Source organism: Cydia strobilella, chromosome 11 (genome assembly GCF_947568885.1).
Source record: "Cydia strobilella chromosome 11, ilCydStro3.1, whole genome shotgun sequence".
Taxonomy (NCBI): Eukaryota; Metazoa; Arthropoda; class Insecta; order Lepidoptera; family Tortricidae; genus Cydia; species Cydia strobilella.
The window spans coordinates 13128680-13155409 of NC_086051.1; the positions used below are offsets into that span (position 1 = coordinate 13128680).

A 26730-nucleotide genomic window follows, 5' to 3' on the forward strand; every position below is an offset into this window, starting at 1 on the left:
CAATACTTTTGGAGGTCTCCAGTTTAAAACACTGGAGTTCTGTCGCGTGTAGTGATTACAATTCGCGAGTTAAATTGTAATTAAGTTCAATACAATTCGACCTAGTCCTATATTAAGAAAACGTTATATACGGGTATAGAAACTGCACCGTGAAGAGATGCCACACAACAACAACAATCGTGTACTTTTATATGAAATTCGTGATGAAATTTTATTTCTAAAATTGGATTGGGATCGCAGCTTTGAGAGCGGATGGAGCGGAGTTGAACGAATTAAATGAAGAGTAACGTACCTGCACTCTCCTCCGACCCTTGACGTGTAGCAGCATGACGGACTTGGTGCCCTGGCTGGGGATCACGGTGGAGGAGGCGCTTTGAAGAGTAACGTACCTGCACTCTCCTCCGACCCTTGACGTGCAGCAGCATGACGGACTTGGTGCCCTGGCTGGGGATCACGGTGGAGGAGGCGCTTCGAAGAGTAACGTACCTGCACTCTCCTCCGACCCTTGACGTGCAGCAGCATGACGGACTTGGTGCCCTGGCTGGGGATCACGGTGGAGGAGGCGCTTTGAAGAGTAACGTACCTGCACTCTCCTCCGACCCTTGACGTGCAGCAGCATGACGGACTTGGTGCCCTGGCTGGGGATCACGGTGGAGGAGGCGCTTCGAAGAGTAACGTACCTGCACTCTCCTCCGACCCTTGACGTGCAGCAGCATGACGGACTTGGTGCCCTGGCTGGGGATCACGGTGGAGGAGGCGCTTTGAAGAGTAACGTACCTGCACTCTCCTCCGACCCTTGACGTGTAGCAGCATGACGGACTTGGTGCCCTGGCTGGGGATCACGGTGGAGGAGGCGCTTTGAAGAGTAACGTACCTGCACTCTCCTCCGACCCTTGACGTGTAGCAGCATGACGGACTTGGTGCCCTGGCTGGGGATCACGGTGGAGGAGGCGCTTTGAAGAGTAACGTACCTGCACTCTCCTCCGACCCTTGACGTGCAGCAGCATGACGGACTTGGTGCCCCGGCTGGGGATCACGGTGGAGGAGGCGCTTCGAAGAGTAACGTACCTGCACTCTCCTCCGACCCTTGACGTGTAGCAGCATGACGGACTTGGTGCCCTGGCTGGGGATGACGGTGGAGGAGGCGCTTCGAAGAGTAACGTACCTACACTCTCCTCCGACCCTTGACGTGCAGCAGCATGACGGACTTGGTGCCCTGGCTGGGGATCACGGTGGAGGAGGCGCTTCGAAGAGTAACGTACCTGCACTCTCCTCCGACCCTTGACGTGCAGCAGCATGACGGACTTGGTGCCCTGGCTGGGGATCACGGTGGAGGAGGCGCTTCGAAGAGTAACGTACCTGCACTCTCCTCCGACCCTTGACGTGCAGCAGCATGACGGACTTGGTGCCCTGGCTGGGGATCACGGTGGAGGAGGCGCTTCGAAGAGTAACGTACCTGCACTCTCCTCCGACCCTTGACGTGCAGCAGCATGACGGACTTGGTGCCCTGGCTGGGGATCACGGTGGAGGAGGCGCTTCGAAGAGTAACGTACCTGCACTCTCCTCCGACCCTTGACGTGCAGCAGCATGACGGACTTGGTGCCCTGGCTGGGGATCACGGTGGAGGAGGCGCTTCGAAGAGTAACGTACCTGCACTCTCCTCCGACCCTTGACGTGCAGCAGCATGACGGACTTGGTGCCCTGGCTGGGGATCACGGTGGAGGAGGCGCTTCGAAGAGTAACGTACCTGCACTCTCCTCCGACCCTTGACGTGCAGCAGCATGACGGACTTGGTGCCCTGGCTGGGGATCACGGTGGAGGAGGCGCTTCGAAGAGTAACGTACCTGCACTCTCCTCCGACCCTTGACGTGCAGCAGCATGACGGACTTGGTGCCCTGGCTGGGGATCACGGTGGAGGAGGCGCTTCGAAGAGTAACGTACCTGCACTCTCCTCCGACCCTTGACGTGCAGCAGCATGACGGACTTGGTGCCCTGGCTGGGGATCACGGTGGAGGAGGCGCTTCGAAGAGTAACGTACCTGCACTCTCCTCCGACCCTTGACGTGCAGCAGCATGACGGACTTGGTGCCCTGGCTGGGGATCACGGTGGAGGAGGCGCTTCGAAGAGTAACGTACCTGCACTCTCCTCCGACCCTTGACGTGCAGCAGCATGACGGACTTGGTGCCCTGGCTGGGGATCACGGTGGAGGAGGCGCTTCGAAGAGTAACGTACCTGCACTCTCCTCCGACCCTTGACGTGCAGCAGCATGACGGACTTGGTGCCCTGGCTGGGGATCACGGTGGAGGAGGCGCTTCGAAGAGTAACGTACCTGCACTCTCCTCCGACCCTTGACGTGCAGCAGCATGACGGACTTGGTGCCCTGGCTGGGGATGACGGTGGAGGAGGCGCTTCGAAGCGCCACGTTCGAGAAGTCCTCCTTCGTCGCCAGGGCCGCTAACGCTTCGGCCGCTAAGCCGCAGTTGGCCGTTGCTGTAAATAATAATAAAAAATAACTAAGTAAACATTCACTTTTTCTTTTCAAAATATTTAAAGAGATAAGCAAAATAATAAGAATAAGGGATTAAATATTTTTTTGTATCTCCAGTGAAATTAGGGATATCTTACAGTTGGCCCACAGTATGTTGATGAACCTAAGAATGACAACTAAAAGAACGCTACGCTGCAGTGGTGCTTGTAGCATGGCATGCAGCATGCAAGCGGAGCGTACAGTCAAACGCAGAAATACGTATACATTCCCAAAGTTTCAAAAATATGTGTACGCTCTTACACCTTAGACAATAAAGTCGTGTTCACATATGTTTGAGCCATTTGTCTAGATTTGCCTTCGACTCTACATGGTAATGCTTAGACTGCTAAACGAGCACGGTTACTGTGCAATTTAAACCTTCGTGAATTCCAATAAAGTTTACGATTGCGCGTTTGTATAATAGGCGTGACGTGACGTGCGACTGTGCGGAGTGTGCGGCCTGGCTTCACGCCGCTCAAACCCTTTGGAAACTGGACGCTTGCCACTGATGGCGTTATTCTTAAACGTCTGTTTATCAATGATAATCGTTTGTCCCTCTCATTTTGACATTTGTCAGGAAGAGTAAACATTTAACAGAGGTTTGCAAAGTTTTAAGAATGAAGGGGCGAGACAGCCTTACCTTTCTCCTTGATGAGTTGATCCCTGATGTTAGTGGAGGGTGGCGGAGAGTATTCCTCCCTCAAGTCTGTGCGGGCCGCGAGAGCTTTCAATGGGTTTCTGGAGGCGACGTGACGGCGTTCCCTTTTCGCTCGCCTCGCCCAGTCGTTGGCCAACCTGCACCGAAGAAAGGTAAATTTAGAATTCAAAATATCGAATCAATACAAATAATATATATAATATTTCCAAGACATTAATTAATTTGTTGCAATATAATTTTAAATTACAATCTCTTAACCATTGTTATAAGACCTAATTTATATAATGATTACATTCGTACTAATACCTAGCATACTTTAGATTTAAGAATATTGCTGTGCCCTACCAGGGTCCATGTGAAACCTACTATGTATGTACCACCAAATGTAAACCATGGATGCAATAAATAAATTATGAATTATTATTTTATTTTTATCGCGTATATATATATATCTTTACTTGAAAAACAATTATAGTGTATAACTAGCCTTATGAACCGATTTTGCATGTACAACCAGCCTTAAAGTTTGTAGTCTATGATTGTTCATTATTTTAGTATGTGGGTATTTTTGCATTTTGTAATTTTTCCTCAGTCACCCGTTGACCACGAACGCTGTAAAGAGTTCGAAACGTCGGGATGTATTATAAATTCAATATACGCGATATAATCCGTTTTCATAGTTTTATTTTATGAATTATGAATTATTTGTTTTTTACACATGCATGCGCCATGAGCATATTATGTAAAAGTCAACTGTGTACTTTGGAAAAACGTCGTCACAACAGTCGACTATACCCGGCAAAGATTACAGTTTAAAATTAACCTTAAGTACTACATTTTCATAAAGTTTACTATTGTATGTTTTTTAAATGGTTAACACAAAAAGATATTATTTAATTCCTCAGAAATAAATGATTTCAGAATTTAAAATATGCTAGGATTTCAATATTTCAATTGTTTGAAGTTTGAACAATACTTTATCTATGCAAAATGTACTATATTTATAAAGACGTTATCTCATAATCATTATAAACATTGTTTCAAGAGTTGCGACAGTGAAATGATAAAAAAAAAATACAAAAAGTTAAACCACTGTTAGGCCCCGACGAGATTCGAACTCGTGATCTCCTGTTTACTAGACAGGCGCTTTAACCAACTAAGCCACGGCGCCACAAACTTACCGTGCGAAATTGTTTACTACTAGCCCCACATAGAAGTACCGATAGCGGATTAAACGGATACATTGTTGCTTACGTTCCAATTACGATTGTTTATTCGGATTATTTTTATTATCTCAATTAACATTTACAGATTATAATGCCGGCCTCAAGGATAGTGTTTATATAGTGTTCATCAAAAATGGTTTTTGTTAGCTAAAATACTATTTATGCGACGATGGCTTGATGGCTACCTTCGAAACATACCTTATATGAACGGTTTAAGATGTGCTCAACACTCCGCAACATATTATTTAGTTATTAAATATTAGTGATAAGGATTTTACTAATTAAATACTCTGGTTTCCAAATTCTACTAAACGTTCAATCGTTTCATACCCCACCAGCTGTTAAATTAAGTATTCTTAATAATCTTTTCACAGTAAAGCAAATGACTCATTTAATTATATTAATTAATACTTGCACACCGATAATCAATTATTGTATGCAATTATTTCGCATGGCGGGTGTGTGGCGCCGTGGCTTAGTTTCTAAGCTTAATAGTATCGTCCGAAGACGTTTCTCCTTGATACAAAATTACTAAATTAATTTAGATTAGTAGTACTTAGTTACTTACATCTGCCGCGAGGTGCTATCGATAGCGTCGAGGTCGACGTCCACGCCGTTGTCGGCCGTTCGTTCTTTTTCCATCACTGGAGTAAAGAACGCCTGGAAGGTCTCATCGTCGGCGCGCGGCACTCGCACTGGGCATCCGGACTTTTCGGCGCCGGGCGATTCGTCTTCTGGTTGAATAAAAAAAAAACTAGTAAAAAAATTGCACGATTTGTAGAATGCTTAATAAAAATAAAGATAAGATAGGAGGACGTAAAATAATAGTTTGGGCACTGAAAGCAGAACAGTATAGCAATTTCAAATTATTTGTAATAAAGAATCTAGGATCTCCACGGGTTTTTTTATAAGTAGTACGTACATCTGGTATGAAAATTTAAAGATTCCTCCAAAATTTATATTTATTACACCCATCCTTATTATCAAATTAATTTAATACTTGTTTTCAATGTAACATAACAAACCTAAAGCTCGGGATTGAACTACCTACGAGCACAGTGAGTACGGGTACGCGTCTCTTTTTAATCCTCTTCTTCACAATTCGATTAGTTAAGAATAACGCAATCATGAATGAAATTAAGGACTACAACACAACTATTATATGTATACATGTTCTTCATTCCATATAAAGGGCCTCTGACACTCTTTGATAGAGAAAGATAGTCTTATTGCGATTCCTATAAGAGAAAAGAGAAAATAGTGCCATGCTTTGTTTTTATCACCGACCGGGTGGCATCATAGGTAGGAGGCGGTGGCGAAATACTGAAATTTATAAGAGTGAAAGAGAAAAAATCCTATGCTGCCCAAATTTTATATGAATATTCTTTCTTTTACCCCCGGTCGCTCGGTGGCGCATCTATAACTACTTGTATTATCTATCTAACCATCACGCAAAATAGGCGCGTATAATATATGACGTCGAGTTGCGGAAACCAAGCCCGCGAAAACCTATACTATGTCTATGTTCCACATATGTGACGTTTTCAACCAAAAGGTACCACATTGTCGCTTGTTGATATGGTTGATTTCTAATTGAAGCTTTATGGAAAAAGCGCCTTACTGACAAGCGACAATAAGTACCCATTTGGTTGAAAATGGCACATATGTATCGTACTCACTCTCATCAAGTCGGCTGCTTATGCTTTCGCTGACGCTGTGACTGCGCTTGAAGGACTCCCGGTCGGGTTTCCGGGCTTCCTCCTTCGGCTGCTTATCGGGGCACACAACCGCGCACGACGCGGAGCGGAGCGGGCCCGAGACGAAACCGTTGGTCGGGGAGCCTTGCTTGCGAGATCTGGAACGAGAATAATAATAAAAATTAGGCAAAAAATACATTTTTGGTACAAGCTTTTATCGCTGGCTGTACTTTTCTTTCCACAGGCAACTAATACTCATCGAGACAATTCTAAAAACCCCAAAAACAGGTTGTGTTGTTTTATCACAGAGTTCCCATGGCCACCTCCTGTCTCCATCATCAGATCAGCTCCATGTCATCATAATATTGTCATCCGATTCCACACGTACATCCGATCCGGTCCATCCGATTTACATACGTATGCAACATTTTGGCTCAATCGAAAGTCGGGAAGTGGGGCAAATTTTGCTTCCAAGATTTGACCCACACTAACAAATTAACATACATACTAATGGCGTTATTCATAAACGCGTTACTGGCCTATTAGCTATAAATCGTTTGTCTTTATCTGTCATTTTCACTTATGTAATTTGTAGGAAAGGGATAAAGCATAACTAAATCAGGCCCGTAAAGTTGTATGAATAAGGGGGTGACAGGGCAAGTTAAATAAAAACTTGTAATATAAAGACGTCCTAATAATAATACATATAATGATCATCCGTGCGTATTATAATCATCCTGTCGCAAGTTTAACAAAGAAATACCATTAGGTATCCGTTCCGTAAGCGCATATCTAAAATGAATATTGGATAGGCATAAAACTGTCTATTACCACAAAATAAATGAAGTTTGTAGTTGAGTCATTCACAAACAAACTTCATTGATTTTGTGGTCAAAGTTATTCACGCATACAAAGAACTCTACTGAACAAAGTCACGTAGACTTCCGTATTGAGTTTCGTTAAAACACGACGAACAAAGAAATGAGTGTGCAGTGGAAAACCTTTTATTTTAATCATACGCAAAAAGAAATGATATAATGTATGATCTCGCCATGCATAAATGTTCATCTAATCTCTATGATTTATATTTATATACCATCCGATATTTTTATCTACATTAATTTCCTGCATAACACGTCAAATTATACGTAATCATGCAAAATCTGCTGCTGTGACCGTAGATATTGCGTCACGGCTATTAACGGACGAGCTGTCAAAACTGAAGCCACATGGCTCATAATAAAATGTTTGTTATTACGCTAGAAAAAACTAAATTTTAAGCGAAATAATTCTTAAATACGGTGACATTTCAAACATTCGTCCGCCATATTGTCATTTTTTGACAGGTTCGGCGTCGAAGGCACAGACCGGCATTCAGCCACGATCGAAAATTGTAAAAATATTTTAAACGGTTGTTAAATTAATCAAATTGAACGTCAGTATTTTAAATGTAAAACTTAGTTATACCTACTTGGTTCGTATGAATTAGTAACATAAAAAAGGTATAACTCCCTAGGGAGTTGTAACTTTTTTCCCACAATCCATAACTCCCGTGGGAACAATGTAGGCCTTTGTCCTTTAGTACGCCTGCACGTAATAAGATCTTTTTCTAGTAAGTGTGATGCAAAGTATTTTTGCTTTATACCTACCGCTGGTTCACAATGAGAAAAGTCGTGTGATATGCGACTTAATTAGTGAAAAATATGCAAGTTTACCTGAATTTGTTGGCAATAGGTATGCCCGGTGATGATGGCGTCATCGGCGCTGGGGTGGAGACGGGAGGTGGCGTGAGCGGCGGAGTCGTGGTAACTTTGTCGCGCTCTAGGCGTCCCGCTACCGTGAATAGGGAAGCATCGCTTTGAGGTACGCGCTTGCGCCATCCCTGAAAATTAGAGAAATTGAAATTAAATTTCAAAAATTACAAACGTCGAGAAATAGAGAAAGGGAAATGGATTGTTTGTCGAAGATTTATAACGACAAAATGCGAAAGCGACCAAAGATCGTAGATAAAAAAAGACTAACAGTGATTCATCAGAATGAGCAATGTTTATTTCATATCATTAGCTTTTCTTGAAGCATAATTACAATTAGAACCTTATGCCGTTGCCAGGGAGGTTTTGGGATTATACTGAATTACTCTCCCCATAGAAAATATTTGAAACAGCCAAATTTTTTTCGTGATTTCGGGGTTGGTCCCATATTAAAACCTCCCTGGCAGCGGGAATGTACTTATTTTTAGTGTATATTATGTATACCTAATAACTTCACGTCGCGCGATGATTCATAAAAATAAACATATGAAATACTAAAGCTATCATTGATACCTACTCGTACTAACCGCAAGTTCAGTGTCCAATGCCTTATGAGTCTGACCCAGACCTACAGATACCTACATCCTCTATGTGACGCATCGGAGAACTTTTTTTTAAATGTTTGTATCAATCGTTACTTTTATTTTATCTTTATCCGACTATGGGGAGGAGAGGCTTAGTCTAGGATTTTAGTAGTCTATGTAGGTCTAGGAATTTAAGAATTCTATGCCAGTTTGTACCTTGTCCCAGTGATAATAATATGTGATCCCTAGTGGCTTTTATATTGATTGTGACTGTGACAAAGGAACAGTGAAATCAAATTCCATCACTGTATGTATATGTTTGTCTCGTCTGCTTCACCTTAGCGTGCAAATTGTGGTGAATTTGAATTATTTACATGACGCGGTTGACATAACCAACTTTGAAACTGGTGATTTTTCTTACTACAAACCGTTTATTCATGTAATCCATTGACGCACCGTTTACACATTTTGTACCTATTGAGATGCAAGTGATGCAACTCATAGGACACGTCACTGCGAAAACGCTGCGTCAAGTGTAACTGAATCGTCCCTTATGCTGTTATTAAGTAGTTACGAAAACAAGTGACTGCCGGAGCGTCTTAACAAATTCGCGTACTAATTGAATGATAAATGTTAATCGGCGGTAGGACTTACTCACGCAACTCCGCATATCCATGCCACTTCCGAGAGCTAAGTGTTGCAAGACTTCTGTTAAAGTAGACCTTTTGTGGACCTTATCTCGGTGTAGTAAGGTGTATGAACGGTTACCTGATGTATCACAGGTATTTAATCCTATTAAATTACATTCACAGCGAGCTGCCATTTCTTTATCAATATGATTACAGCATTACTTATCGGAAGAATATTCTAATACGAATCATTCAATTATTTTAAGCACGAACACTATCGTGTTAAAGTTATACGAGTCATTAAAATTTCAGGTTTTAGAAACACTTGCCTAATTCAAAATTAAAACTTAGTTGAAAATGTATTCTAGATTACCTAAGAAACATTTCAGAGCATCTCGCATACTGTACGGAGCTTTGGATCGTATCGTATTCAATTCTGGGGGGCTAGATCACCATCGTTGGTAGAAAAACGTCAATACCGATTGTCATCTTAGCTAGACCCCCTGCTTTGTGACAAATAATGGTAAACGACAATGATACTCGTATTTTATCCAAACGGTAAAAGCGCTTAAATCTACCCAATTTTGAACATAATATTCCATAATATAAAATCTGTTTAAAAACTTGCCCCAGGAACCCGTTCGTGTGGCTATGGCCTAAGTTTTTGTGATTTTACAATGACTTAGCGTGTCACCGTCATAATGTTACGCCCTTTATGCAAAACCGGAAACCTTTAAGATTTATTGACCTAGTAAAAATAACCCATTAATTACCATAGCCATTGAACTTTAAGAATTACCTTTTAAAGTTGTAAGGATATAATCATTATCGCTGGAAACGCGTTACATTGAAAAGCAGGACTGGCTAAGGTCGGTGGTATTAGGGTTGTCATATGAAAGAGTGTAATATCTTGACATGTCCAGATAATAATCACCCTGAAAATCGTGACATTTCTTATAGTCCGTCTATAGGAAATGTCACAGTGGATACTGGATGGCCATTCTTCCAAACCATATTTGAATCCTTTTAATTTTATACTTCTAGGTATATTTACGAAGCTAATAGCCGTCAGAGCAGCAGTTGTCCCGTTCGTGCTCTCTCCGTCACTCTCTCGGGTATGCAAACAAGCCCAGTGATTATTTTATAAAAAAATCCCCTATTTCAAAATCTTGGTTGGTTGGCTCCTTGACTCGCAGCCATATGCTGTAGTCACTACACTTCCCTACATTTCCCTTTCCAAACTTCCAGCTTCCAAGAGCTAATTGACACACTGACACAATCCCGACGAATAACCAAAAATCCTCACAGAATTTCCCCTAAACCTAAGGGATCTAAAGGGAGTAACGTCACAACACCACGTCACATTAGTCACTCATTAGTGCAACGAAGCCTCACAAACCTCACACATTACAAGGCGAATACGTCCGCGTATGGCAACCCTAGTGGTAATTCAATAATTCAACTGCATTCCTACTCGAGACCGTTTTGTGCTCGAGTTGCGTAACGTGGATTTGTAGTTTAATTGCTTCATAAATCGCATTGGATTTGCTAAGGTACAAGTGCGAGTATTTTTTGCTCGCTAATTTTAGTATAATTTACGTATTCACTTAGATTAGATTAGATTCATTTATTTCTCATTGTAAATGTACCTACCTACATTATATTTTACAAGAAAAAATAAAAGGCATTCACAAAAAGATCGTCGCAACCCAACAACAATAACAATAATTAAGAATCAAATTTTACAAAGAATAGTAATCTTTAAAATTAAATAATGTCCGTTAATAGCATATCCATTGTACTAGAGTAATTTTTTATGAAGATAGCTAACATTAAACATGCGTCTGTAAGGGACAATTTAAAGATTGTTTTTTGCCGAAGTTTTCATTTTCGATACAAGCTTTTATCGCTGACTGTACTTTTCTTTCAACAGGCAACTAATTCAATGTAGGTACTACTTATCGTGATAATTCTAACAAACCCAAACACAATTAGGTTGCGTTACTTGAGTTGTTTTATCACAGAGTTCCTATGACCACCTCCTGTATCCATCATCAGATCAGCTCTATTGGTACCATAATCTTGCATATTATTAGTTGACTGTTGAAAAAAAAAAGTATAGTCAGCGATAAAAACATGCATCAAAAATGTTTTTTTTTTGCCAAAAACTAATTTAATTTGACGTGTGCATTATATAGTTGTAAAATATTATTTACCTGTGCAGCAGTTTCAAGCTTATTCCGCCTGTCAGCAAGGATGTTGTTTCCGACCTCGTCATCTATCGGCACTTTCTTATTCTCATCAACGGCAGCGCTTAGAGAGTCCTAGAACAAAAGAAATACCACAATTAATGAAAAACAAAAACTGAGAGGAATGGAGAAAAAAACTGGCAGTTCCCTACTAATTTAGCTGTAAACTTAATTGGGTTATACTGCTTGAGAAACGGTATAATACTAATCTCTTTTGGCACGCAAATTGTATTAGCTTCTTATACTTAAACGCAAATATCGGCAATTGAGCGGAAAATGTATAAATATGTACTGAATATTGTACATATTATCTATTAATATATAGTCAGCAGCAAAGTCGCTAAGAAGCCGAAGTGGTCAAAAATTATCTGATATCGACTTCATTATTAAACGGGTAAGAAGGTGTGCTGGTCATATTGACCCCCCTTACGCGATAAGATACTTTTGTTGCTGACTGTCCACTAAAGATAAGGATATAAGTCTGAAAGGTCATAAAAATCCTTGTTAAGTTGTTACATATGAAGGTCAAGTTGTTAATAAACAACTTGACCTTTTTTTACCTACACCAAAAATAAGCCAATAGGTTCAAGGCAATGTATGATACAACATACAACAGAAATTCTTATTTATTTCATAGTAAGTATACATTCATTCATTAGAGATTTTTCGATGAACACCGGTAGCATGCACGAAAAAGTGTCACGTTGAGGACAAATCTCCATGGTAACGTTGTGGACAGATCTCCATGGTAACGTTGTGGACAGATCTCCATGGTTACGTTACGGCCAAAAGCAAATAAATGTTAATTTATCGAAACAATTGTATTTTTCAATTAACTCTTTCTTTATATTATACAAAATAATGATAATTCAGTGATAATAATTCAATTCATAAATAAAAGTATGCAATTTTTCAATGTTTTCTATGACGTCATCACGCAAAATTATCGTCCGTAAACCGACTTTACAGACAACCATATTTTTTTTATTGCTTGACTTAACTATGAACTTGTCGATTTATGCAAAAAACTGGCAACGGAAATGAGATCAAACGGGAGTAAAAATCATTACGTCTGATATACCAGTCATCTGTTTGTGAAATCAGAAGATAAAATGGTGTGAATTACAATTAGACCAATTTCTTCCTAGCTAGATGCTAACACCTATTGTTACGTAGAGAACTAACATCTGATCTACATTTGCGGCATTCTGTCACGCTATATTACGTAAGTTGTTATATATTATAACGACTCACGATCAAATGTAATATAAGCCTGAGTTATTAGTTATTACAATTGTACCTAAGCCATAATAGAACATGTGATATACTTACTAAAGGAAAAGTTACCAAGCCCCGCAGTGGCAGAGGCCGGTTGGTTTATTAGGCACTTTTTTTTGTATATGAATATGACATCTATTTTACTTTATAATTTGTATTATAGTAGTGTAGCTAATTAAAAATAAACACATTAAAATATTTTATAAAATAATTTGATTTATGGCTTGACATATCAGGACTTCGATGTCTTAGCCCGGTTGGCACCTACTCATATTAAGAATCTAAGATATATATTTAGAAATATGTTAAGAAATATATGAAAAAAAAAAGAAAAAATTAAATGGCGAGTAAACCTAAAGAAAAAAATATCTAAGGTAACATTAATAAGTTTTTAGCAAAAGTTTCATTTTTGGTACAAGCTTTTATCGCAGACTGTACTTTTCTTATCACAGACAACAATTCTAAAAACCCAAACACAATTAGCTTGCGTTGTTTCATCACAGAGTTCCTGTGGCCACCTCCTGTCTCCATCATCAGATCAGCTCCATGGTAGCATAATATTGCATTGTCACCCGACTTACACACGTATGCAAATTTTCACCATCATCAGAAACCGGGAAGTGGGTCAAATTTTACTTGCAAAATTTGACCCGTACAAACATACATAGATAGGTACAGTCAAGTGTACAAATGTGGGTGCATACAACTTACTCAAAAATATGTACAGTTCTTAATTCGCTGACACAAGACCTATGGGACATATTTTTGAGTATGATGAGTGTATCCGTAGTTTTACACTTGACTGTACATACAATGCAAGTTAACTAAAAGCTTGAAAAACCGAGGTTTTCGCAAACCGGAAAGTAAACTCGTTAAAATACTTTTATTTTGTTAATTTTGCTCAACTTCCTGCGTCCCTGTATTAAAATGAGTAAAAGTACCTTGAACAAAATTTGCTTAACGTCTTTATTTCATAAGTATACGTGCCTTGTCGTTTTCGGCGGCTTCCGGATCAAACTTCCTGAACACAGGCTTCAAACCGCCGTTCTTCGTTTTATTTTTCAGTTCGCCTATAACTGATCCAAAATTAAGACCAGTTGGGAACCCAGATTGTTTTTGTAAACGTTTCAAAATAGGTTTCTCCTCTACTCCATTAACCTCATCACACACATCTTGTTCGATGACAGGATCTTTAGTCAAATTGATATTATTCAACTGTTTTATTCTGTCAGATGCTTTGTCAATTGATTCTTGCAATTGTAAAGCCCTATCACTTATAGTTGGCTGCTTAACTGGTTTCAAATTTACAGGCGTTATGTTAAAATTGAGTATTTGGGGTTCGTGTTCAGTCTCTGCTTTATCTAGCGACAGGTTTTGTATAATCGTTTGTATTTTGTCATCATTTAAAATAGTTTTCTCGAGGAACTCAGTCAATCGTTCTTTTGGTGGACTCTCGCGCTTGAGTATTCTATCGTTAAGAAGTTTTGCTTGTTGTTGCTTTAGTAAAGTGCTTGGTGAAACTTTGTCTTCTGTATTCAAACTAGCTATGTTTAAATTTTGCAACTGGTTCATGCCATTATTGTTATCTTCTAAATAAGTAACTTCTTCAATAATTTTTGCTGCAGGCACTTCTGGCAGTTTATTTTCACCTTCTTCGTTAATTTTATCCTGGCTTGCTGGTTCGACATCTTGCTCTTTTGGTATTAACGTTGTGTTGATCACATTATCTTTAATGGCTTCCTTTATTTCAGGTGGCTGTTTCGACACCAAAATCTTCCATACCAAGTATCCCAGCAAGCACAATCCAAGCAACACTTCGTAAAACATTTTGAGCAATCCCCACAAATCACATCACTGACTAGAATTTGTTTTACGTGGCGACACCACAATTAACACACTGTTAACGCTCCATTGGTAATACATTCCAAATGAAGCAATCAAAGTTACTTGCACACTTTAGAACTATGCACCGCACCTAATTCAAAAATTGAATAATCATGAGGCTAAGTAATTGATAGGCTAGCGTAATGGGCGGAAAGGAAAACAAAAACAAAGCGGGTGATGTTACAGCTGGTCAAACACGCACTGGTTGAACAAGTGCGTTATCACCTGGCAGCGGACACGACTACTCTAGTGACTCACGCGCACCCCGCGCGTGTAAACACAACCGCGGTAGCCCGCAACCTTATGATTATGACACATCTCGGATGTATACATTCCGAGTTATAGGTGCGGACCGGACCTTGACTCGAAAATGTCGATGAAAAGATGATACATTGACCTTCAGTTTAATTGGCTAGCAACCGACTTTATAACATCAACATCATAAGATATTTATATGTTAAACGACCAAACAAAGCTATCGATTTACAACGCAATGATTTATTGATAGCCGCAACACGAATCACAAAATTCGTGCAATCTATTCAAGGATCAATAGTAGGTAAGCTGACATCAACAACGCAGAAACTACTTTTAACTCAGACGAAATGACACCTACTTAAAAGCAAACGAAGACGTAATTCAAAAAACAAGATCATGCTAATTGATTTAAGTTTCGACAGCTCGTCAATTATTCTGTTCTGTGTTCTGTTTCCTTTTTCGGTTGAACCATTGTGACGTAACTCATGTAACATAAACTGTCATCGAGTTTTTATAATTTTAAATGTAATGTTAAATAAATACAGTAGTTTTCCTCACTTGGACGGCATTCCGCATATCTACTTGGATATTATACGCAACAAAGTTCTCTGAGGCTTGCGCTCACCAAATATGTCAACCTGTCCGAACCTAATGTGTATACTAGCAAAAACTTATGGAGAGCTTAATTGAAGCTATTCAAATTTACATGAGATGGTTTCGACTGATACTGGCCAAAGCAAAAACATTACAGATAATTATATAAGCATAGGTGATGAAATCATTCCAAACATAGGATGAGGATGTCCATAGTGACGCTTTTTTCCTCTTATTGATAATTGGATTCAAAAAACTGTAATGACTGACCAACCCAAAACGGGGTCCCTTTATTTGATATAATTATTAAAAGTCATAATGTAATGATTGTCATATTATCATTAGTCATAATTCTGAAACCGTTAAATTATCAGGATTTTCCTCAGGTTATCCTATAGTTTACCTAACCTAACCTAGGTATGTTTTATGGCAATCCTGAAAAGTTACGCGTTTCTGAGAAAACTAAATTATGACTAACGAAAATGTGGACAAACAATACATTATAACTTAAAACTATATGGGAAACAATAGAGACCCACACAAAATATATCAAAATAGGTATACAAATTAAAGTGCACGATATTACCACAGACCATAATTCAAATCAATCAAAGCAAGACGCTAGTCTAATAAGTTTCAATAGAGAACGATAAGGGCGATATAGGACGAATCCATTAAATAATTGTAATGTATGTTAGCACCATGCAATCGGAGATTGAAACGTGCTTGACATATGCATGGGGACATTAGAAAACGACCTGATTATTGATGACCCTAACTGCTATGCATACTGATGATTGTAGAATGTAAACACTATGCCAAATATAGCAAATTATAGAAGAAAGTTAATTCTGACGAGGCTTATAAGAAACAAGGTAGATAGATAAATTTGATAAGGAACGATAATGATCCGCTTCAAACATCTCACGATGTACCTTAAGATATAAAAATCCTTAGTATCAATTGAAAATTGAATTGGAGCAAATGAAACACTTGTGTAAATCATAGACAATGAGTCGAGAGTCGCAACAAGATTAAATACAAACTTAAACACGTCACATAATCCTAAAATATCACAAAGTTTTCCACTGATTTTACGATGTGATGCGTCTTACAGAAAGCGATTTTTCAAATTAAAAATTCGCGAAAGACGATAACGCTCGGCGCGGGCGCAGCGGGCGAGCCTGCCAAAACAACTGACGGTGCCGCCGCGTCTCGCTGACCAGTTGGGTCACTGTCGGGTGTAATGCAAAATAGTTTTTTACCAGACTGCGGCAAAGTCAAAAGGAAAGGTTATGATTTTAGCAGTAATATATGTGGGTGGATATGATATGTTAGCGTGAAATCTATTAAGCAGACATTGATGAATGAGTTGTCAAAAAGAGGAGGTTCTAAATAAAAAACAAACTTCGTCGAAGTTAGTTTTTACTAAGTTATAAATCTATAAAATGTACAGCTTTAATGCCGTTTAAAACCTAACTAATACCCTTATCATACTTCCTAGTATTTTCCTTAGTATAATTTTTTTTTCCCGGATAACCACTAATCTAATAGTTCATAAATATGCATTAAAACAATTGTAAAATCAGCCAACGATAAAAGCAACTGCAAATACTTATCGAGGGCTTCTTGATATGATATGACTAATTTATACGTCATATGAAGATGTCAGACAATGTAAACAAAGAATACACTGCTCTACAAGAGATTAAAGGCAATCGAAATGATTACGCCGCATTATAATGTATTTATGCAAATGCCGGAAGCTAAATCCGCTCGAAGTAATTATAATTCAGCATCGCACTTGAAATGTGAATGTACGCATTCTATTATAGGCATACCATGTAATAAATATGTACCATCGTCTACTATTTACCGTTAATTCGCAAACTTTATTACAAAGATATAAGGTTTAACATTGGTCAGGTTAAAGGAGTGTGGAAGGTAGATGGATTAGTCTGTACTAATCCACAACCCTCCCCCCCCCCTCGTCCCTGTGGACGTAATCAGAAAATGATGTTGATTATCAAATTTAGAGCGCAGTTATGGTTTTGATATGAAATCGGTATCATGTTTTTCTGTTCCTAAATACTGCCCCACAGTCTGTAGGTATACTGTTTATATACACAAGAAAACGATACTGTGTTAAATTTCGTGCGAAATTCACCCTTATTATGTTAATGAAAGCATAATATTATTAATTATGAGTAAGAACTCAACTGATGCAAAACAGAGTGACCTTTCAACTTCAAGTTACTTGTTACAGGTATTTGTAACGAAACAGCGTTGGTTTGGTGACAATTATGTACTTTGTGCAAAACCCACGATGCTATAGGCAAATATGCCATATTTTGCATGAAGTTCAAAACCATTTTAATCAAGAATGAGTCATTTGCTCAATATTTCTTCCTCATCTCCTTTGACATAAATTAAAAACTAAAAGCGTATACGACACTAAAAGGTCAATACGTGAACAAAACAATAGAATCAGTTGAACAAGTCGCCAGTCCTTTTTATAAAAAGAAAGCAATAACTAATATAAGAACAGGATAAAGAGACATAATCTAACACATTTCGTTCAAAAATCGTTTTGGTCAGGTGCAATTGTCCAGCGGCGCTTCGCGGTGGCCAAACTTTATAATTAGACTTCGCACTAACGCCAAAGTTTATGTGGGGCACTTTCATAACTCGCTGGCAACGGTTTCGTTGGTTCAGTGTCATTTAAAATGAATGATCGAATTATCTACCTGCAATTAGGACATGTTTATTTACATTTACACACGCAGAGCTGTTAGATATTATTGTTATAATGGGGGTGATTCTTATATTTTATAGATACATTATTTCACTACGGTAATGAAATAAATTTAACGAAATCTATTGAATGAACATGTTTTTGTGGTGTGAACTGTTTTTAAAAGGAAGTAGATTCATAGTGATGACACAAAATGCGTTTTATTACAAACTTCATAATAACAAAATAAAAATCGTTAATAGTACGAGTATAATCAAAAACAAGCTTTTTTTAAATAATTCACCTTCTTAACCTATTCCGGTAGTTTTCTCCTTCGATAACCAATACTGTGCATAAATATTTTATAATTACTAAAATTAATCACAATTATGAGTAAACAAATGATAGTGCTATCAGTAAGTGAGTACCCTCATTATTCCTTGTAAACAGTATCAGTATGATGGTCCCATTTATCGTAATATATCCATCCTTTTCTAATGAGTAAGGAAGTAAGAATCGGGCGCTTTATCTACAACGTCAAATAAGACAGCTGTGAACTGAACACGATTTAAAACAATGAAAAAAAGAAAAACGCGTACACGACAAACAAACCAAACACATTTTCACGAAATCATCATTATATTTATTTAAATGCTGAGTAAAAACACCGGTAAATCGGCGTCATTAAACGAAGACGTTACTTTTCGGCAAAATAATTTAAAATTGGTATTTAAACGGATTATTTTCAGTCCTTTGAACGTGTGATGAGAGATTAAGGAGACGCTTTCGTTTTTTACAATACATATACGATAGTAAATCTTATAAGCAATTATTCTTCTGCCTTACATTTAGTTACGGGCACAGTGCATGGAATGATAACAGTAAGTTAATGAATAGTTACACACATTACGGTTATCTAATACAGTTGTTATTTGCAACTAAATCAATAGTAATTAATTTTATTTATACGTCATAATTTCATAGAAGTTTGACGTTTAAAATAACGCACTGCGTGTGCTATCAAAATCGTTGCAGACTTACCTCGGTCTGACTGTATATACATTTAGACCAAAGATAGATATAACTCCGTAATAGATGGATACAGTCTAAGGAAAAAACGTGCCTCGAAAATCAAGAAAATTTGATTCTCGGTCAGAGGGCGCTACTAGCTTTGGCCTACTCTCGTATAGATGGCGTTGACGGTTTCGTTTGTTATTTAACAATTTTAACACATATCAGTGAAAGAACATGGGTCAAAATCATAAAAATAATTAATGCAAATAAAAAAAATCATTTATCCATATTTAAATACATTTATAAACCTTCATTTTTAGTTTTAAAGTGTGTCGACAGATGGCAGTGAATTTACTGGGGTTACAAAATTTACTATGACAGTACCGCTCTATGATTTAGACGATTTAGTACGCTAAATCTGTAGACTGTGCGCGCGATGTGCGCTGTATTGTATACGCAGATAAGTCGGAGCCTACGTTGCGTCACGACGCAAACTGGTTTGACCAATGGCTAACATTACGCTGCGCTCTTGCACTTATTGCATTCCCGTTCCTGTCGGCTGGTGTCGTACTAAAGTATATTGGGTTCAATAGAGAGCGGGCACTCAGAAAAATATTCTGAGATAGTGGGTACCAATGCACCTTTGGCGCGCATCTAAATTGAAGACCACGTATCTTGGATGACAATGATCTTACTGCTGGGTGCTGGGTACATACATCAGGGCCTCCTATATTTGTACGTAAGTGTACAATTTGATCGTCGACGTATCAACTTAGAACTGTACATGTACCCCTTTGAACGACAAGAACTCTTAGTTGGCCATGCCCATGTTACGGGCAACTTGATTAACCAGGCAGTATAAATAATGACCGAACATTATGAATAATGCCTAAAACCGTCGGGCAAAGTGATAAATTTATTACTTTGGCCGGTCCATATTAATATTGCCCGACGGCCAGTGATCCATTTAATAAATCAAGGTTTGAGATAGCTTGAATTTATCACTTGGACCGGGCAGTATGAATACTTCCCTACTTCTAGCCGTGCAATGTGATATATGTGTTTACCATAGTTTATTATACTTAATCCAATCAACTTAATAGAAACGTATTGACTTGCATATGCATAAACGTATTATTAATTTTATAATTGTATTGTTCTTCTAAATGTAAATAATTTTTGAATATGACGATGAACAATTACTACAAATAAAATATATTATATTCTATTCTAAACTTGGTTGCAATTCTAACCTAACCTAATTCTACTTTTCTAAAGACAGTTCCTTCCTGTGGCGGGATTCAATTCTTACCTAACCTGAACCTACTTTTCTGTAAGCAGCTCCTTTCTGTGTGGGATTGCAGTTCTAACCTAACCTAAACCTACTTTTCTAAAAACAGTTATTTTCTGTGGAGGGTTGCAGTTCTAACTTAACCTTAACCTACTTTTCTGTAAGTAGTTCCTTTCTGTGCGGGGTTGTAGTTCTTATCTAAACTGAACCTACACTTCAGTTCATCGGTTTTATTACATTGCCCAAGGTACCCTACCTTGTCATTATTCATACTGACCGGTCAAAGTGATTAATCAAACAGTTTTAATTACATTGCCCACTCGATGCGGACAGCATACAGGGCGGTCATTATTCATAGTGATCGGACTTATGAAGTAGCCCGTAACATATAATGGAAATGTTATGGCCCAAGCCTAAGCAGTGAACTTTTAAACTTTTGACAAAGGTAGCTTGTACATTAAAAAATGGCGCTCAAAAAGTTTAACAAATAGTAGCATAACTAACTCTAAATAACTTTATCATGCTATTGAAGATTCAAACACATCTTCCAAGGCGATTCTTAAGACCTTAAGTGGCAACCTTTTAACTATCCGAGGCTGCAAGCGCATGCGTCGACCTCCTTCCGCGACCGCATATGGCAAGGGTTTCAAGCCTGACCATGCACTTTTCGATAGCTGCGCGTGTGATACGTTCTTAGATAAACCAGTGTAACTAGATCTTTATTCGGTCAGGCCTTTCGCGCCAGCCAAGCTATTAAAATAATAAAGTGAACTTACCCAAAGTATAAATGTGAAGTCGAGGTCCTTAACCTTTTCGCCGCCACGTTAATGAAGTAATTAAGTGTCATCAACGCAATGTCAAAAATTGCAGGTAGACAACCCGTATAACATAAATATCAAGTCGTGGCGTGTGGAACACGAAATGTACTGACTTTATATCAAGTCAATGGCTGCGAAAAGGTTAACAACTATTCTGGCGAGCCCTTTCTTTGACAAAAATCACTCGAAAGTCAAAATTTTATTGTATGATCCTTCCAAACCCAAAGGGTAAAAACGTTCCGTACCCAAAGGGTAAAAACGGGACCCTATTACTAAGACTCCGCTGTCCGTTTGTCTGTCTGTCACCAGGCTGTATTTCATGAACCGTGATAGCTAGACAGTTGAAATTTTCACAGATGATGTATTTCTGTTGCCGCTATAACAACAAATACTAAAAAGTACGGAACCCTCGTCGGTGCGCGAGTCCGACTCGCACTTGGCCGGTTTTTTGTTACTCAGTTTATTAATGACGGAAATAATTAAGTAAATAGTTGGACAGACCAATGTAATGAGGTGTCTCGTCATGCATACAGGTTTTCCTATAGCTCGGCAAGCGAAATTAATGGTGATGCCGTTTATGGCAAGGAATGGAAACGGAAAGGTAATGTGGGGCTATATGTGAACCGCATGGTGGTTACGAAAATAAGGCCAAATATGCAGCGGAGGCTAGGCATAAGGAAAATGTGGTTAATTGGAAGGCTTTTAGGTCGGTGGGCATATGCGAGTGCCGAAAGGAAATCCCTATTACAGAAAAAATCGAGTAGCTTTCGAGAAAATGGAAGACCGACAATAAAATAACCAATGTAAATAAAATAAAAGATGGCAGCCATAAAAAAAAAACCTGAAGGCGAAGCTTTATTAGTTTTATTACCTACTAAAGCAATTTCTTTCATTTACGATTTTAATGTCGGTATTGAAATAACATTGTTGATTCGACACGGAAAATATTTACGTAAACTTAAGAATTTTCCTGTCAAATATCCATCTGCCGCCTCGAGGCGCAATCGTCGTGTATTTAATTTCCGACGTCACACATAGATGGCGCTGTCACCAGATCTAATAAACGTTTGCTCCGGAAAAGCGCAAATCCAATTTCTCGCGCCAATAAATATGTAACAGATTTGGGACGATTGGAAGGAAAATATTGGACGCCTCTATTGGGATATTTGTCTATGTGTGTGCAAAGAGGATATAATAAGATAGAGCGGTACTGTCATAGTAAATTTTGTAACCACTGTAAATTCACTGCCATCTATCGACATACTTTAAAACTAAAAATGAAGATTTTTAAAAATACGTTTAAATGTATTTAAATATGGATCAATGATTTTTTTATTTGCATTAATTATTTTTATATGATTTAGACCCATGTTCGTTCACTGATATGCGTTAAAATTATAAATAACAAACGCCAACAACGCCGTCAACGCCATCTATACGAGAGTAGGCCAAAACTAGTGGCGCCATCTGATCGAGCATCAAATTTTCGTGATTTTCGAGGCACGTTTTTTCCTCAGACTGTATCCATCTATTACGGAGTTATATCTATCTTTGGTGTGTGGGAATCGAAATCTATTTCGTATTTATAGGAAGTTTGTTTAGGGGTGGATTATTGTTTTTGTTATCCAGTTTATTGCATACAAAGGCCCGAGGATTACATAGGAACTTTGTATAAAATAAAGGACACTCAATGCCGTAATATATAATATAAAGTGCTATTTGAAATTTCTGAACGTTTATGTATGTATTTATTTATTTATTTAATCTTTATTGCACAAAAGAAATACTTATCGTACAAAAGGTGGACTTAATGCCAAAAGCATTCTCTACCAGTCAACCTTAGGGCAAAGCAGAGAAATAGATTTATTAGATATTTAAGTCTTTTTGCGGGTTAAGTAGTAGGTGTTTTAACATAATTGAATGCTAAGAACACTTCGCTTCTCTCATAGATCGGGCTAACTGCTATTGATGCCTCATTAATAATATTTAATTTTGAGATTTTGCCTTAAAATATAATACATTTTCTAAAACATTTCTGAATGAATGTCACAGGCTTCAAGCAAAAGGTCGAGGTGATTGGCATTTTCAGGTTCTTTTTATAGCCGTGTCATTTGGCTAAAAATAGACTAAACTTTTCGCGAGCCGTGCCTTACTGTTGCTACCTTTTTACGCTATTCACTAAACATTCTGTCTCTGTCGAGTTCTTCACCAGCACAACAAGATCTTGAGATTTTCAATAATTTATTTATACAAAGGTAATCGGAATAAGAGTACCTATACGCTTAAGGGGATAGTGGTCGACCGCTTCTTCATAGAAACGTAGTCTCCATTTTCCTCTCTGGATAGTAACATTATTGAAAATATTATGCCACAGTTATTACATCAACCACAGCTACGCCCCTTCGTTTTATTTTTCTTGTTTTATTTATTTATTTATTACATATACCTAAGAGTTAGGAGCTTTTAAATTTAAATGTCTGTATGGTATTTATTTTCGTTCCAACTTCTTATAGCGATTGTTAATATACATCAAATAATTACGTAAATTTTTTTCCATAATGTCAATATCCAGAGAGGAAAATGGGGACTACGTTTTTATGGAGAAACTGTCGTCCCCGTTGGCGTTCATCTTAAGCTGGTTTGCTTGAGGCAACGCGCCCGGTAAGCTTAGTGAACAAAAACCAGACGAGGATTATCATTGGCTATGCGTGTGCGAGACGAATTCTTAAACGCCACTATAACGAGACCTGCAGAACTATCACAGCTAGTTCTTAATCGAAAAGAGTTTATATTGGTTTTGCTAAGCCTTCGACGAGTTTGAGATATGCGGGCAAGTGGAATGTTGGCTGACAAGGCAGCCCTGAACGTGACATTAACATTCTGCCCTTTAGTTACCAGGTGGAAGTTTGAGAGGTCATTCGTACTTTTGAATATAGGGTAAACTTGGATTGGAAAGAAGTGACCCGAAAAGTTGGTACAGGCCATCAAAATACTACCTGTAATCACACGAGTTTTTCTTTCAACTTGTAACCGACTAACATTTAATTCGTTAGAAAATCTTCCTTTGTGGCGTATCTTCTACAGAGTCTACAAGGAGCTTTAATGAATGGCGTTTCAAAAAATAACACAAATTAATAAATAAAAAATATTGACCCGTATAGCCATTAAATTATTATTACTATAGAGCAGCCATCCCAAACAATGAAATTGTCGCAATCGCAACCTGTACGACGCGATCAAAACGTCGTAAGCGCCGTAAAATTCATGGCGCCGTAAAATGGATGGTCACGAGATTCACGCTCCGCTTCTATGGTTTGTTGTCTCTCATGGCGAAAAATACTGGTTCTCTGTGCCGGTTCTATACATTAGTAATAATAGTTCAATGCTTGAGGCATATTTCTGACCGAATTGCACAAATCAGGTGGTTTAAGAAAACAACAACGCCATCTCTTGTCAACCGGTTAATACATCTCCGCAAAACTGCTCTGAAACTACATCATTAGACCCATGGACCTAAATAAAACAAAAATGTCACCGCACCATAAGTCTCTTATCACATCGTAACATTCCTTAATTTGGAGCCTACACGGCCACTTTCCTCGTAAACCACACATGGCCGAACTTACCCCATAAGGGAGGAAAGTAGGTGGAAAATTGCGGCCACTGGACTCGTGTAACGATGACATCGCAATAAAGAGAATTTGCGGGCAGGTAGTAGACGGAATGCTGGGGAATCTTCGATATTGGTTTAGGATGGTGCTTTTGGAGCAAACTTATATTTGGGAGTTATTTAGATTTATTTATTTCATAATATTAAATTACATTATAAATTATTTTAACTTAATCTACACGAATTTATATTATGATCGTCACTTATTATATACAAATGTCAATGTGTGTATGTAGTTATGATAAATGCTTGAATACTAGCGAGACTTATTCGTTTTATGAATCATACAGAAGTTTAGATTCGCGACCTTCTTGTCTTGTAGACATAGCCAAAGTTCTTTTGAATGGATTCGTAATATAACAATGTCACAGATGGAAAAATGATGTTTTTCGTGTTTTATGGTTATCGTAATGTTTTGGCGAATTTTGTCATGAAACATATTTTATTGTATGGTAAGTTTAAATGTAAAATGTAATGTAAATTTTAAATGTACATTTCAAACTTAAATTTTTTTTTCCTTCTTTTGCGCCTATAAGCACATTTTTTCACTTTCTTCACTTGTTATTACTTGAGCTAGTAATGAAACGACCAAAGTGAGTATTTAACATTGATTGGTTTGACTTATCTCACAAACTTCTGAAGACTAATTGAAAACGTACCGTAAATGATCGAGAAACGAAAGCTTTTATCGAGATTTACAAAGCAAATATAATAAATCAGTCTTCAATAAATACGCTAATGGTTGGCGACGGATGAACTAAAACAAAAGGGTGATTCAGGTTAACGCGCTCCAGGGGTAGGAAACTGGATCGTGACCTGTCAAAATTAACTTTTCCTTGGACCTAATCAACTCTGATGTACCTACAGCGATCTTAATTAAATAAATAAAAATATTATTTCATTTTTCATTTCATTTCATTTATTCGTTGCAACCATGGTATTACAGATTATATTTAAACGTGCATGATAGGGATGTATCTCACGCGATTTTGGTATTCGTGTTAAAGTTGGCAAAGGCGTGGTGTTGTAATTATTATAACACTCCCTGCCGGAAAACGACGAGGCGTAATTTTAGTGAGTTGTAAAATTTTGACGTGGAAATTAAACCAAATACTATTTTAACCACGAAACAGGCGAGAGTTAGTAGCAAATTTTTATCATACGCCCTTTTTAGGTCAAGGGTCAAAGTTTTGCCATTATCATTATTACCAACTTGCGAAACGGAACAGGAAGCACAATGTTAAATTGATAAATAAATTCTACGGAAACATAATTTGTTATTGTCACACTATTTATTTAAAAAAAAAACTATAATTTTTTGATGTTAAGTCAGGTTACATATGGCTCTGGAGGGCTTTACTTTGGCCATTGGTTGGGATACCAATGCTTGGTGTGGGTTTTTTATAATATAGGAGGCAAAAGAGCAGACGAATCGCCTGATGGTGAGCAATTAACGAATAACGTCGCCCACGGACACCCACTACATCAGAGGGGTTGTAAGTGCGTTGCCTACCTTTAAGAAAGGAGTAAGTACGCTTTTTTCTTGAAAGTTTGAAGGTCGTATCGGTTTTATTATTGCATCGAAATTATACCACATAGGTATCTAGTTAAGCTAACTGTCCACCTTTTACGTTATTTATTAGATTGTTCTTTTCATGGTTTTCATATGGGCCTAAGTTACCCTCTATTGGGTACAAGTCATCCGACCTTACTTATTTTTTACCAATAAAAGCCAAGGGCAGAACTTCGTTCAGTTGTAAATTAGTACACGCACATTTAAACAATTGGCCAAATCGTCACGCAACATTTTCAACTTCGCAGCGAAAAGAGACCAACTTTTGATGTGAAAGCAGCAAATAACGTTGTTT

At 38.2% G+C, this 26730-nt stretch overlaps 1 protein-coding gene and 1 non-coding gene across 6 annotated transcripts in view; both read right to left on the reverse strand.

Moving 5' to 3' along the window:
* LOC134745597 (supervillin-like) overlaps positions 1-26730 on the reverse strand; it is a 247688-nt gene that overhangs the window by 8840 nt on the left and 212118 nt on the right. For all 5 annotated transcript variants that reach the window (XM_063679671.1, XM_063679673.1, XM_063679672.1 and 2 more), the window contains 6 exons: positions 11289-11396; positions 7824-7990; positions 6091-6266; positions 4980-5145; positions 3168-3322; positions 2330-2490 (listed from right to left, as the gene is read on the reverse strand). In XM_063679671.1, coding sequence (XP_063535741.1) covers positions 2330-2490; positions 3168-3322; positions 4980-5145; positions 6091-6266; positions 7824-7990; positions 11289-11396 — 933 coding nt within the window. The remainder of the gene's footprint in view (positions 1-2329; positions 2491-3167; positions 3323-4979; positions 5146-6090; positions 6267-7823; positions 7991-11288; positions 11397-26730) is intronic.
* Positions 4283-4356, reverse strand: Trnat-agu (transfer RNA threonine (anticodon AGU)). Its single transcript has one exon. It is a non-coding gene; the product is annotated as a tRNA-Thr (tRNA).